Genomic DNA, 12,579 nt, shown 5'->3' on the forward strand with positions numbered 1-12,579 from the left:
ATGGTTCCAACCCCAAGACCTCCTCCATGATATTCAGTGGCACGGACCGGTAATCAGACCCTCAACAACACGCAAAAATCTGTCATGTATCCTCTGGAGATGCTGGATGTGTCCAAACTGATGAGGTTACCAAACAACACTCCGAAACTCCAAACTAATCTGAAGAGCAGCATAAACAGTCCTCATAGCCTCCACACTCAGACCCATTTTGCACGTTTTGATGAGAAGACCCAGAATTCGAGAAGTCTTGGTAGTAATAACATCGATGTGATATAAGTGGTTAAGTTGTGCGAAAGAGTAATCCCCAAGTCACGGATGGATGACTCACGCCTTAGTTTAGATCCATCGAGTGCATAGTCAAGTAGAAGAGCGACGAAAAGCGACCGCAACGCATTTGCCAGCATTACCCCTCATATAATTCAGTGCACACCATTCATCAATTTTAGGAAGACAGTGCTGGAGCCGATGGCAATCATCAACAGATGAAACAGAAGGGCCCCAGACTGGGTCTCGGTCTTTCTTTTCCCCACCTAAGGACCCCGGGAGTCTCCGTTCAATCATTGAAGGTGGGACGCCGGAGCATTCCACCCCTCACCCATCTTCCACTTCTTCCAGGATCTTCTTTCGGATAATGCTCCCTATTATTTTACTGACTATAGATAAGTTTGGCTCAACATGAAGCATTACCTCCACTATATTATCTGCGGTAACCACTCTCAACAGCGCTCGCATCATCATCCTGCCTTCCTCTCACCTTGGGCACTGGAAAATAGAATGTTCCGCGGTATCCCGTTCTCCACAATACTGGCAACTTTCAGACGACCGTTTCTTCCTGCCGCATAGATAGCTATTAAAGCTACCATGCTCCGATAAAAATTGAGTTAGCTCAAACGTGAGTTCCCCGTGCTCACGTCTGAGCCAAGGCCTGATATCTGGTATTAGCTTCTTCGTCCAGAGACCCACCTCTGATCCATTCCATCTCTTCTGCCAGGGCTCTGTCGTCTCCTTCCTGACCATGCTCTTTGTCATCCCTTCTCTTCTTCCCACCCGTTTTTCCGTCAAGAGCTCCATAGAAGGGAGCGAGGCAACCACCAGAACTGCCTCTGCAGAGACCATTCGGTAAGCCCTAGAAACGCCGATTTCCAGTCGGCGCTGCAGCCCCGTAAGCCTCCGAACGGCCACCTTCGTGCACAATGTCCTCTTCCACACTGAACGGCATACAAGGCAACGGACCGAGCCACCGCCGCCAGCATCCTCCTCTTTGATGAGCTCGGTCCTTGCTCATGAGCCTTGAGACAGCTGACACTGTTCTACCTGCCTTGTCGACTGCCTCCCTGACATGATCTTGAAAGTCTCTTCGGCTGTCAAGCCAAGCCCCCAGGTATTTGGCTCTATTGATCGGCTTGATAACGACCCCCCTTATCCGTAGCCTAATGGGGAGAGTCGCCTTCTCCCAGCCATCACAAGCAGTTTCGTTTTCTTTGCGGTGCGGCTAAGGCCGTGGTCTGCCCACTATCTTTCAAACAATAGAATGGCCCGTTCACTTTTCCTGATTATTTCCTATTCTGTTCTGGCGACTAATACCATGGAGACCTCATCGGCAAAACCGGTCACCGAAACTCCAACGTGATAACGCAACCTGAGGACGCCATCATATGCCAGGTTCTACAGAATCGGTTCAATTACCGAATCTGCGGAACACCGCGCTCCATACTGGTCGTAATCTCCTTGCCCTCTGCATGACTAACTCTCCATGACTAACACGCACAAGATACGAGCTGATATCTCTCCGAATCAACTCATCCATGATGCACCCGAACGGCAGTGAGTTGAATGCATTCTTGACACCCAACATCACACTGCCGGGATGCACCTCGTCCTCCAAGAACCCGCTGCGTCCTCATCAACAATCCTTATCATCTTAGCTATGGCATCCTCCGTTGTCCACCCTCTCCTGAATCCATATTGACATTCACTAACGCCTCCCTTCCGTTCTACTTCATTTCGGAGAGGCTCCGCCAACAGCCTCTCGAAGAGTTTGCTTAGGCAACTCAACAGCCAAAAAGGTCGGTATCCGACTGGCCCTCCTACCTCTCCACCATCTTTCCTCAGTAGAACCAGCCTGGCCTCCTTCCATTCTGGTGGCAAACAACCATCCGGGAGTATTCGGTTGAAGGCCGCCAGCACTTGGTCCGCAGCAACTTTCACCGTTACAGCCACAATCTCGTTAGTAACCGGGTCGTGGCCGGGACTCGTTTTAACTTTCAGCCTCCCTGCCGCAGCTCGCCCTTTGTGAATACAGGGATATCTGCAACTATCTTTCTATAGATGGGCCGGTCACCCCTAGGTAACAAAATATCAATTTGGTTCCTAAGAACCTCCTTGGCAAGTAACGCCTTACCAAATCTACCAGTTATGATTTGGAAGGCATCAACCCATATGTCGTCCTCCAATCTGTCCAGGAGCTCTCTCCACTTCCTCTTCTTACTATCTAGTATTTCACTCCTGTAAGTGCTCCTTTTTTTGGCCAGCTCCTTTCTACATGAGAGGATGTTCTTACGATACCCTCTTCTCCTGGCCCGCTGCAGCTGTTTCCTGACCCTAATACAACACCTTCTCGCCTCTACCACCCGAGCAATCCACCAGTATACATTCTTTCTTGGCGGACTTCTATGGTCCAGCGACTCTTCTGTTGCCTTTGATACCACCTTCGTCAGGTAACTGGGGAGACGTTTTCCAGATGACCAAGGCGCTCTTTCACCAACTTTTTAAGCCTATCTAGGTTCTCTTTCGAACATAATCTCCTGTTGTCAGCCGCCACGCTATAAGACCCACCCTCCCCAAGTTCAAATCAACCAAGAAATGGTCGCTCAACAACTCCTCTTCAGTTAGCACCTCCCAACTCCACGAGCCCTCTGCCAACTTCGGCGAGACAAACGTAACATCCACAAACGAGCATCCATTTACCCTCTCCAGGGTAGGCGCTGTCCCATTATTGACCACCACCAAACCCAACTCGGCTATATACTCGTCCAGAATCCGCCCTCTATGGTCCGTGACATGTCCTTCCCATGTCACGTTCTTTGCGTTAAGATCATCACCCACGTCTACATCCTTTCGAAGAGGATGAATCACACCGGCCAGATACTCCAAGCATTTTCATAATCATCCAGACCAGAGATTTCTTCTATATATTTCGTCGAAATATATAGAAGAAATAGTTGATATATAGAAATAGTTGACCTGAGACTGTACAAGACTACACGTCACTTACACCCGTACATATCATTCTCATTCATCCTCTGAAGTAATAATACCTGACGTTGATTCCCGAAGGCTAAACAGGAAAAAAATGGCCTCTGCGGTGAAAGCATGAAGCCATAAAAAATAATTCGACACTTGGAAATTAAACATCTGCATCATAAATCAAACCCTTGGAATTTTTCGAAAAAAATTACATATTTTGAAAAATCATCAAGCTTCTATTTGTAAATCAAGACGTACTGGTAAAAGTACACTTGAAGCATCTTATCTTGTAGCACTAAGAGTAGCTAAAGTGTCCAATCCCCATACAATCGCAGAAACCTCATATTGCCTGTTGCAATTGATATGGTCATTGTTTTAATAGGCGTGGAAGAAGCAAAAAGATTCCGCTTTTTAACGACACAGTATCAGAGCGAATCGATGACATGGCTGCCGATGTTCGCGATCATATAATTCAGCTAGTAAGTTCAAGTGAATTTTTCAGTATTCTATTTGCTCAACAGGTGTCGCAAACATTTCCCAAATCTTATGTTTTGCGAGATATGAATGCGATAGGGACAGATCAATCAAATAAAATACATTTTGAAATCAATTCCTGGTCATGTCTTTTATGAAACTACTAAAAACTATAATAGATTAGACAAAATGTATTGCAGTGTACAGTGGTAGTACAAAGGTGATAACACGAAAGAACAGTGGATTTGTGAAAAAATTAGATCATCTTACACCAAGGGCGGAATGGACACACTGTACCTTCAAAGACATGCTCTTGCCACAAAACATATGCCGGAAAATCTCAAACAAATTCTTTGTAAAGCTGTAAAAGAATTGGCTGTTTGCTAAACTATGAGATGAAATGGGCAGTAAGAAAAAATCTCTTTGTTTCCACACAGAAGTCAGATTGTTATCGTGATGGAAATTGTTAACCCGGTTATTGGAAATGCGAAATAAATTAATAATATTTTTTCTGGATAAACAAACACTACTCTCAGTGTTTTTATAAAGTAATGAGTATATTTTGCTGTGGGCTTACTGACTGCCTTACTGACAAAGTTCATGCTTTCATTTAGAAGCTTGATATCTGGATTATTCGTCTTCAGAGAAAAAATTTATATTTCCATCCACTTCCGATTATATTGTGGAAAATGTGGATGAAGACATTGTTATTCACCTAAGTTTGGATAGCATGAAGATGCATTTGCGTGAGCTAAAAATTCAGTTGGTGGAGTATACATCAGAAAAGTTTTACATCAAAATATTTTCTATAGAATTTGGAACATTTAAAAAAAATTAATAATTTCTTGAATATTCATTTTTCAAGTTTGGAAGTGAAGATCAGTTTTGCCTTTTGTCATAGACGTAGCAGTAAAATGTAAGTCCAAATGTTTTTAACCTATTCACAATATACAAATATAACTTATTAATGTTCTTGTTCACATTTACATCCCCAGCAAAATAAATTATCGTATGCGTTTCTTTAAACAGAATCATACTTCGCGGAAAACAAAATTTTGGCGTCTTGGTTTTGGAGGTCTATGCGATCGAAAATTTACAATTAAATAATTTAGGGCATTGATCGTATGAAAGTGCCTAACGCCCCAACTTTTTATATTATGTTATTAATTGTAAGTAAAATTAAAATTATTACGAAAGTGAACTTATTGTTCTGTAAAAAAACAGTAATAGGTTTGTGCATCGAGCAAATTATCATAGTTTGTAAAGATCGATAGAAGTGAATAAATCGATCTGTAGTAGTTATGCTGTCGAACTTATATCGAATTTCTTTATCGATAAGTGTAGCGTAATTGTGACATTTCTGGTGAGGTTAGTCATCTACTGTTTTGTTTGAAATTTGATAAATAGGCTCTTATGCTAAGATAATAGTGTTTTCTTTTGTATTACAGTCAAAATGGATGCAGAAAATAAAAGTATTTCTACTGTGAGTTTAAATATCACTATTTATTATTGCTAGAAAATAAGCTAATATATTCCACTTACTGTTGTAACGTAATTGAACACAGAACGAAATAAAATTGAGTTATTTAACTTACCGTGTTTGTTATGGACACAAATCGATTTCGTCTTTAAAGTAAGCATCTATAAAATGTGTTATTTCGGTTACTGAAGAAAACAGCAGCTTAACTTTTACGCTCTTGTATTGTTAAAACAATAAGTATTGTGTTTCCTCTTCCTTACTATTATACTAAAAAAGCTTTCTTCGAAGTTTCTTAAAAAGTGTCTAGCAAATATCTTAGAGTGTGGTGTTATCCCCAAATATACATGTTTTTACAGTGTGGTGTTATCCCCATTTTATTATGAAATACCTTACTTTCATGTGTTGAAAAGTCAGTTTATTTATGTACATAGAAATTTTGCTTGATTCTGTTATTTTTCATATGGTTGTATTTGAAATAGTCATTTTATTTTCTCAATTTCTAAATATTTGTACTAGAGATTAACTTTTAATTTTTAGTTATTCTTAAAATATTATTTCTTCTACTACTCTTTCACTATTTTGAAGTGCACTTTCTTATTTATTTAGTGATAATATTAAAATAAAAAAGTAAGCTCAGTAGAAAAATAACAAGGCATAACATTACACATTAATAAGACATTACAATGTTTATTCTGATCACTTAAACACTAAATCTTTTTTTTTGTGTGTTTTGGTTTGTCACCTTAAATACAGAATAGAGAAAACATACAAGGTAAAATATAAAAAGCTGAAATATTTACAGCCAATAATTTCTCTTAAATCTGACTTAAATTTAGAATTGTTACTGTTCCAAGACTCAATTTTTCAGATTAACTTTTGGTTCTTACTATTTATAACTGGACTAGTTTTCCAATTGTGTTAGGACCATTTTCATATTTCTATCATCATAATTCCCAGTTTATAATTATTGACAAAAATCACTATGAACTTATGAGATTTATTAGTTTTTAAATGTAATGAATGCATTACCTGATATAATAATATTTTAATAACTAATGATGAATTTATCGAAAGGTTTTATGTAAATCTATATTAATTTACTATTTATATTAAATCTTACTATTTTGGTGTATTCATTGATGAATTCTGTTAATAATTACTGTTTATTGCAACATACTGAAGAACATGTTTAATAAATAAATAAATAAAAATTCTCAGTTTATACTGCTATAATTTGTGTAATTACGTATGTTGACTCCTGTATACTAGAGTATTTACATTGTGCTCATATATGGTTATGGTTATTTTGGGAAAGGTTCTCCAAGTGGATTTCTCATTAAAACTGCTGGTGTCTTGTGGAGGTTTGGAGAAGATGTAGTATTAAGATAATCAAACAGTTTTTAGACAGGAGCGTACTGCTGGAAACTGTGTTAGTACCAGTGTTAGTTAAATCCTTAATCTTTCAGGGGGAAAACCATAACCTTTTTTTCTTTATAAATGCTTGATATAACTAGTGAAACTAGGTTGGTTTAACCTTATGCAGGAATAAATGTATGAAATAAGCTGTACTGGATTTGAGGTGGTGATGGTATGAGTCTATTATTTATCATTATAAGATTTGAATAGCTATGTTAAGTTTTGTCAGTAGTTGATGATTCTCGATGGCTTAGAATCTGTACCACTGTTATTTTGAAGTTGAGGGGAAAAGTTGTGGCTTATACCATAACTTGTTAGTGATTTGCTTTTAACAAATAGTTATTGTTTAGGCCACATTGTTGATTCGTGCTGAAGTTCGTTGGTGAGGTTGCTATGTTGAATCATTATTTTTAGCACAACTAAAGGAAGCATATGCTTTTCTTTAAAAATATTTTCAGTAAAGTTATTGATAATTAAAAGTTAAATATAATTAAATTAAAAGTAGCATTCAATCACTCTTAAAAAAGTGATTGAATCTTTCCCTTTATTTATAACATGACATTTAGATATTTGTATTGGTTAGATAAGTTAATATTTTTTTCACATTTTACAAAATTAAAAAAAAATTCATTCATTCCAGTGTATAAAATCAACTAATTTCTCACTTTGTATTGAATTTGAAAGTGTAATATTTACTCCCCCATGGTTGTGAGTTCTCAGTTGGTATATTTTATTTTCAATTTGGACATCAAGGGGGCACTGGTTGAATGTTAGCTATGTCTTTCCCACTGATTCTTGCACTGAATTATGTATTATTATTATTTCTTTGATTCTGTTAAAATATCCAAGTCCTAAGTAGGTAGTATTTAAATGGTAGTGTTGTGTACATAATTTATTGATTGATTGAATTATGTAAGTGTTTTGTCCAGTGTGTTTGAAGAAGGTGGGGGTATGGGTTGTTATTTGTGATGCCTTTTGTATTAGTTGTATTGCACTGCATGCATGAATCTTCCTGATTTTGAATACCAGCATAATTCAAACAAGAAACTTTAATAATGCTCTTCTAGAGCCAACCTTTTGCCCTACCCTCTCTCTTTTCCTTTTTATCCTCCGGTAACTACCGTTTAGATAATACTTCAGAGGATGAATGAGGATGATATGTATGAGTGTAAATGAAGTGTAGTCTTGTACATTCTCAGTTCGACCATTCCTGAGATGTGTGGTTAATTGAAACCCAACCACCAAAGAACACCGGTATCCATGATCTAGTGTTCAAATCCGTGTAAAAATAACTGGCTTTACTAGGACTTGAACGCTGGAACTCTCGGCTTCCAAATCAGCTGATTTGGGAAGACGCGTTCACCACTAGACCAACCCGGTGGGTTTTTTGCCCTACCCTGGAGCAGCCTTGTCTCACTTACAACATACAATTGAATTAAGAGTACAGATGATTGTTATAAAATTGGCATTCTCAAAAAAGTCAGAAATATTGATGCAATACTGAGAGGATGAAAACTGAAAGTAATGAATTAAAAAAATAACGTTTCTTGCTTCAAACCCACATTATTGAAAACATAAGGAAACAACTATTAATAAATCAAATATTAAAACATATTTTTATAATTCAGATATTGATTATTCTAGTCATTCTAAACATTGTATATTTTACAGTGCTACTTAAGTTTCTAGCTTTGTACCTTTTTTTTTTGAGTTGGAGGAACCCCATTTGTGGGCGCCGAAGCATTGTCGAACTCGCTAACAGGTTTCGCAAGCTGTTACAGAAAATGCGTATGTTTTCCTGCGCACTACCAGCTAAACCTCCACCCCTGGCGACCCCACCTCCTGGGAAACCACTAATAAAGCATTACTTCAGGAGGAGGGTAAGCGCCCACACACACATTTGGTCTCCACTAGCAAACATCATCCATGTTAGACCACTACATGCACACACTGCATACCACAAATACCTAAAGAGAAAAACATTCAGAAAAATAGAACACCTAACATGTACCACACACATTTATACATTCATACAATCAAGCCAACACAAGAAAAGCGTACAACAAAAAAGACATGGCCGCAAGACATAACTTATCCACCGAAGTACACTGAAAAGTTAACTAAATTTCCACAATCTCACCCTATTGTGAGATTGTGGAAATCCACCAACACACACAAACACAACTCAACTACTTACCAACTTATCACTTACCCATATGACCGTCAGCCATAATCAATAAAAACGTGAGCAATGCCCTCAGGCACCGGGAGCGGGGTGTCCATGGTCTCACCACACCAAAGCAACCCCCCTCATGCTCAAGAGGGCCCCCAAGGCACTCAGTCACAGACCTGTCCAACCCAGCACCCTCTGACGCCTCATTCCCTTGCAGGCCAATGCTCGCTGTCTCCTATGAGTTTTTACTAAGTTCTAAAACTTTTCTATTATAATTTGCAAAAATAGTCTACTGCTTCACACCCTGAAGCATTATCTGCTGAAAATCCTCAGATCTGAACATGTCCACCAGATCCAGGGCATCCAGTATGCACCTCTGTACATCCTGGAACCTCGTACAACAGAAAAAGACATGGTACAGAGTTTTCTCCACATCGCAGGCCAGACAGCAGTCTGAATGGTCAAGAGCAAACCTAAACACATACAATCTGTTACACCATGCCCAGCCAGGAATTGTGTAAGACTGTAATCAATTGATCCATGAGTCCTACTGCACCAACTCCTTACATTCCCAATCAGACGGTAAGTCCACCGATTTTTCTCTCCTGCATCCCACCGTTCTTGCCAAGTATTCATCAGCTCTTGTAAATTGGCCACAATCAGTCTCTTCTTCTCTGAAGAAGGAAGCATCCTTAATTCTCTATGCTTCCTTCTGTGAGCAATTAGCAGGTCAATTGGCATAAAACCAGCCAGAACCTCTGCAGCCTCTCTTGAGATCGTACGATAAGCTGCCGAAATCCGGAGGTAGCATCTCCTATGCAGCGCAGCAAGAATTCCCATATACCTTTTATACCTCAGAACAACTGCTCAGATCTCTGCCCCATATAAGAGGGAAGAATACACCACACTTGTTAATAACCTCTTCCTGAGTTCTCGAGGCCCCCTGATGCTCAGAAGTAAGATGGCAACTGCATGCATTGTCCTCCCCGTTCTCTCACAACTTTCCATAACATGACTCCGTACTTCCATCCAAGTGCTGACCCTAGTATACAAAGCCTGAATTTTATCCACAATCTCTCTCTTTGTAGTAGCCCCAACTGCAAGTACTATGTCATCCACATAGCCGACCACAGCAACGTCCTCTGGAAGTGAAATTCGAAGGACTCATATACCGTATTCCATAAGGTCGGTCCAAGGACTGACTCCTGCAGCACACCCCGATCAATATTCCTAACAATCGTGCGATTCTCTGTTATATAATTCAATGGCCTGCCTCATAAGTAAGACAATAATAATTTTTACGCTTTGCAAGGTACATACAAGACTATCACCTCCACCGCATCCAAGTGTAGACCTACTAGCTTGAAAACCATATTGTCTCCCTGAGAAGCCGCCTGCATCCTCCACTCCACGAACCAGCCTTTGCTGAAGCATACACTCTTATCGCCAGTGGCCGATAAGACGATGGAAGCGCCAGCTCATGTCCAGGTTTGGGCACAATACAAGATGCTGTGCCTTCCATGCTTCAGGGAATACCCCCTCCCTCAGACAGGTATTATAAACGTCGATAAATACATCTATATTAGCTCGGACTGCCAATTTAATCACAAGGTTCGGTAAACATCAGGACCAAGGCCCTTGTCACGAGGGACGCGCTCCATCGCCGTGATCAGTTCTTCCTTCGTGAACATTGGTAGATCCAGTATCTCACCTGAGGTAGTGGCCGGAACCCTCATCTCCATGTGGAAATAATACATCAATGATGTGCTGGGCTGCCTCCACATTCATAGCAGTAGGTACTTTAGGTCTCACTGCATACTTAACAATAATCTTGTATGGTCTTCCCATGGATCCTTTTCAATCTCTTCAATAAGTTTGCACCAGCAAGCTCCTCATTGTACCAATAAACAGGTGGACGACCAGCCCTATAACACCTTTGGGAAAGGAAACCATCACAAGCCTTCATCAATTCATTCACTAATAATTGAACCTTTCCTTCTGCCACTGTAAGGTTACCAAGGGTAACCTTTCTCAAATCAAGGGCCTCTACAAATAACGGGGGGTCCATTCTCTTCACACTCCATCCTTGAGTCAGGGGTCGCCCTATCACACGATGTCTACCATCGTCAATCGTCATAACGACAGCCCGGTGGTCGCTCCCTGTATAACCTTACCACATCCACCAGTCTCGAATTTTAGCCGCAAGGGCGGGGTTGGCAAAGGTGATGTCCACTATAGACCCATATATGCCTCTCTGATAAGTAAATTCATTCCCAGTGTTAAGACACACCAGGTTCAAACTTGCTACCGCCTCAAGAAGCATGTGTATCAGTGTAGGCAGAGCTCCACAATGCAGACCATGCATTAAAATCACCCGTAACTAATGCCGGGCGATGCACAGCTACATCCTCGGTAAGGATTGCCTGAGCCTCCTTATATCTGTCCATTCTTATTTTCGGCTACATATATACGCTGTAAAAATAGGTTTCGCCAATCTTTGTTCTTGCAAATGTACATTCACACAGAGTCCGCTGTCAATGAAGGTGTACATACCCAAATAGTTCTATCAAATGATACTATCCAGTCTGTTCGAGAGTGGTGTTGATAAGGCTCGGATATGAGTGCTATATCAGTGCCCATCTCAAACAATATGTACCAAAATGTCCTGTGCCAAAGCCGCATGGTTCAGATTCAATTGAATCAGCTTCATTGAAGGGTTGTCGATCCCCAGCCCTCCTCTGGGTCGCAGTTTTCTTTTGCATTGCAACTCCCTGTGGGCATAAAGTAGCTCCGGTACGATGTCCTTCCTTTTTGCATGTTAAACACCGTGGTTTTTTTTACACACGCAACAGCATGATGACCCTCTTCTCCACAATTAAATCAGGTATTTTCCCTGCTTTCTTCATGGCAGTTCCTCGCTACATGCCCTAGTTAAAAAAAAAACAATGATAACACTTCAAAGGCACCTATACAACGTCAGCCTGACAGGACACCAGTCCAATCTTCACCCTTCCTTTCCAGGTGATATCCACAACCACAAGGAGTTGGCTGTGGCAATTCGAGTCTCCCCAAAGATGTTTCTGAAGGACAGTCTTATTCCATTTAAGTAGACAGGCTCAACAACCTACCCCAGTCCCCGAAGTACAACTTCAGAGATGGCGTCTTGCTCCAAATCATGTATCTGCAGTGTAGTCATCCTAGTTTTAGTTGAGACGATTCCCTCGTTGAGAGCCATGGAGACCACCCTATTAAAAACTCACCCACCGTAGTTCTGTCTTCCTTAACTCTAATCTCCATACTGCTACCAGCTTTATGTATCGATAATATCTCAGATGTAGCTGGTACTGCCACATTTGTTTTAATGGATCATAGCAAGTCCACATATGTTGTAGTTGGAGTCGCCTTAATGACATGCATCTCTGTCTTGTGCAGTTGGTCGGCAGGGTCATCACTTTTCCAGGCTTGTGGGAGTCTGCCAGCAGCCGCGAGCAGATGATATGTCTGCCCAGATTTCCTCCCCTCCCACTCCAATATTTCCCTGACGTATACTGCAGTGTTCTGCCCATATACCTTGGCCTGCATCGATGCCGGGTAACCACCATTTTTTGTTCTTACTTTATTGATTGTGTCAATCAGTTCCTGCGCCAGGTCGTCACCACTACTGGAGTCTACAAAAACTTTGTAGAAGTTGTTCTTCAGCAGCATCACGTCATCAGGAGACCCACTAATAAGTCTGGCCTCCAAAGTGGCAGTCAGGACAATACCAGCCCTAAGCCCAGGTCTGTTTAAG

The 12,579-nt window shown here is 40.6% G+C and overlaps 1 protein-coding gene across 1 annotated transcript in view; it reads left to right on the forward strand.

Annotated features, from left to right (window-relative positions):
• The first annotated feature begins 5,063 nt into the window (after nucleotides 1–5,063).
• Nucleotides 5,064–12,579, forward strand: part of lt (vacuolar protein sorting-associated protein light) — a 108,677-nt gene continuing 101,161 nt past the window's right edge. The window contains exon 1 of the mRNA XM_075366554.1: nucleotides 5,064–5,203. Coding sequence (XP_075222669.1) covers nucleotides 5,174–5,203 — 30 coding nt within the window. The 5' untranslated portion in view covers nucleotides 5,064–5,173. The remainder of the gene's footprint in view (nucleotides 5,204–12,579) is intronic.

The sequence above is a fragment of the Lycorma delicatula genome, chromosome 1 (genome assembly GCF_047948215.1).
Source record: "Lycorma delicatula isolate Av1 chromosome 1, ASM4794821v1, whole genome shotgun sequence".
In the NCBI taxonomy this organism is placed as follows: Eukaryota; Metazoa; Arthropoda; class Insecta; order Hemiptera; family Fulgoridae; genus Lycorma; species Lycorma delicatula.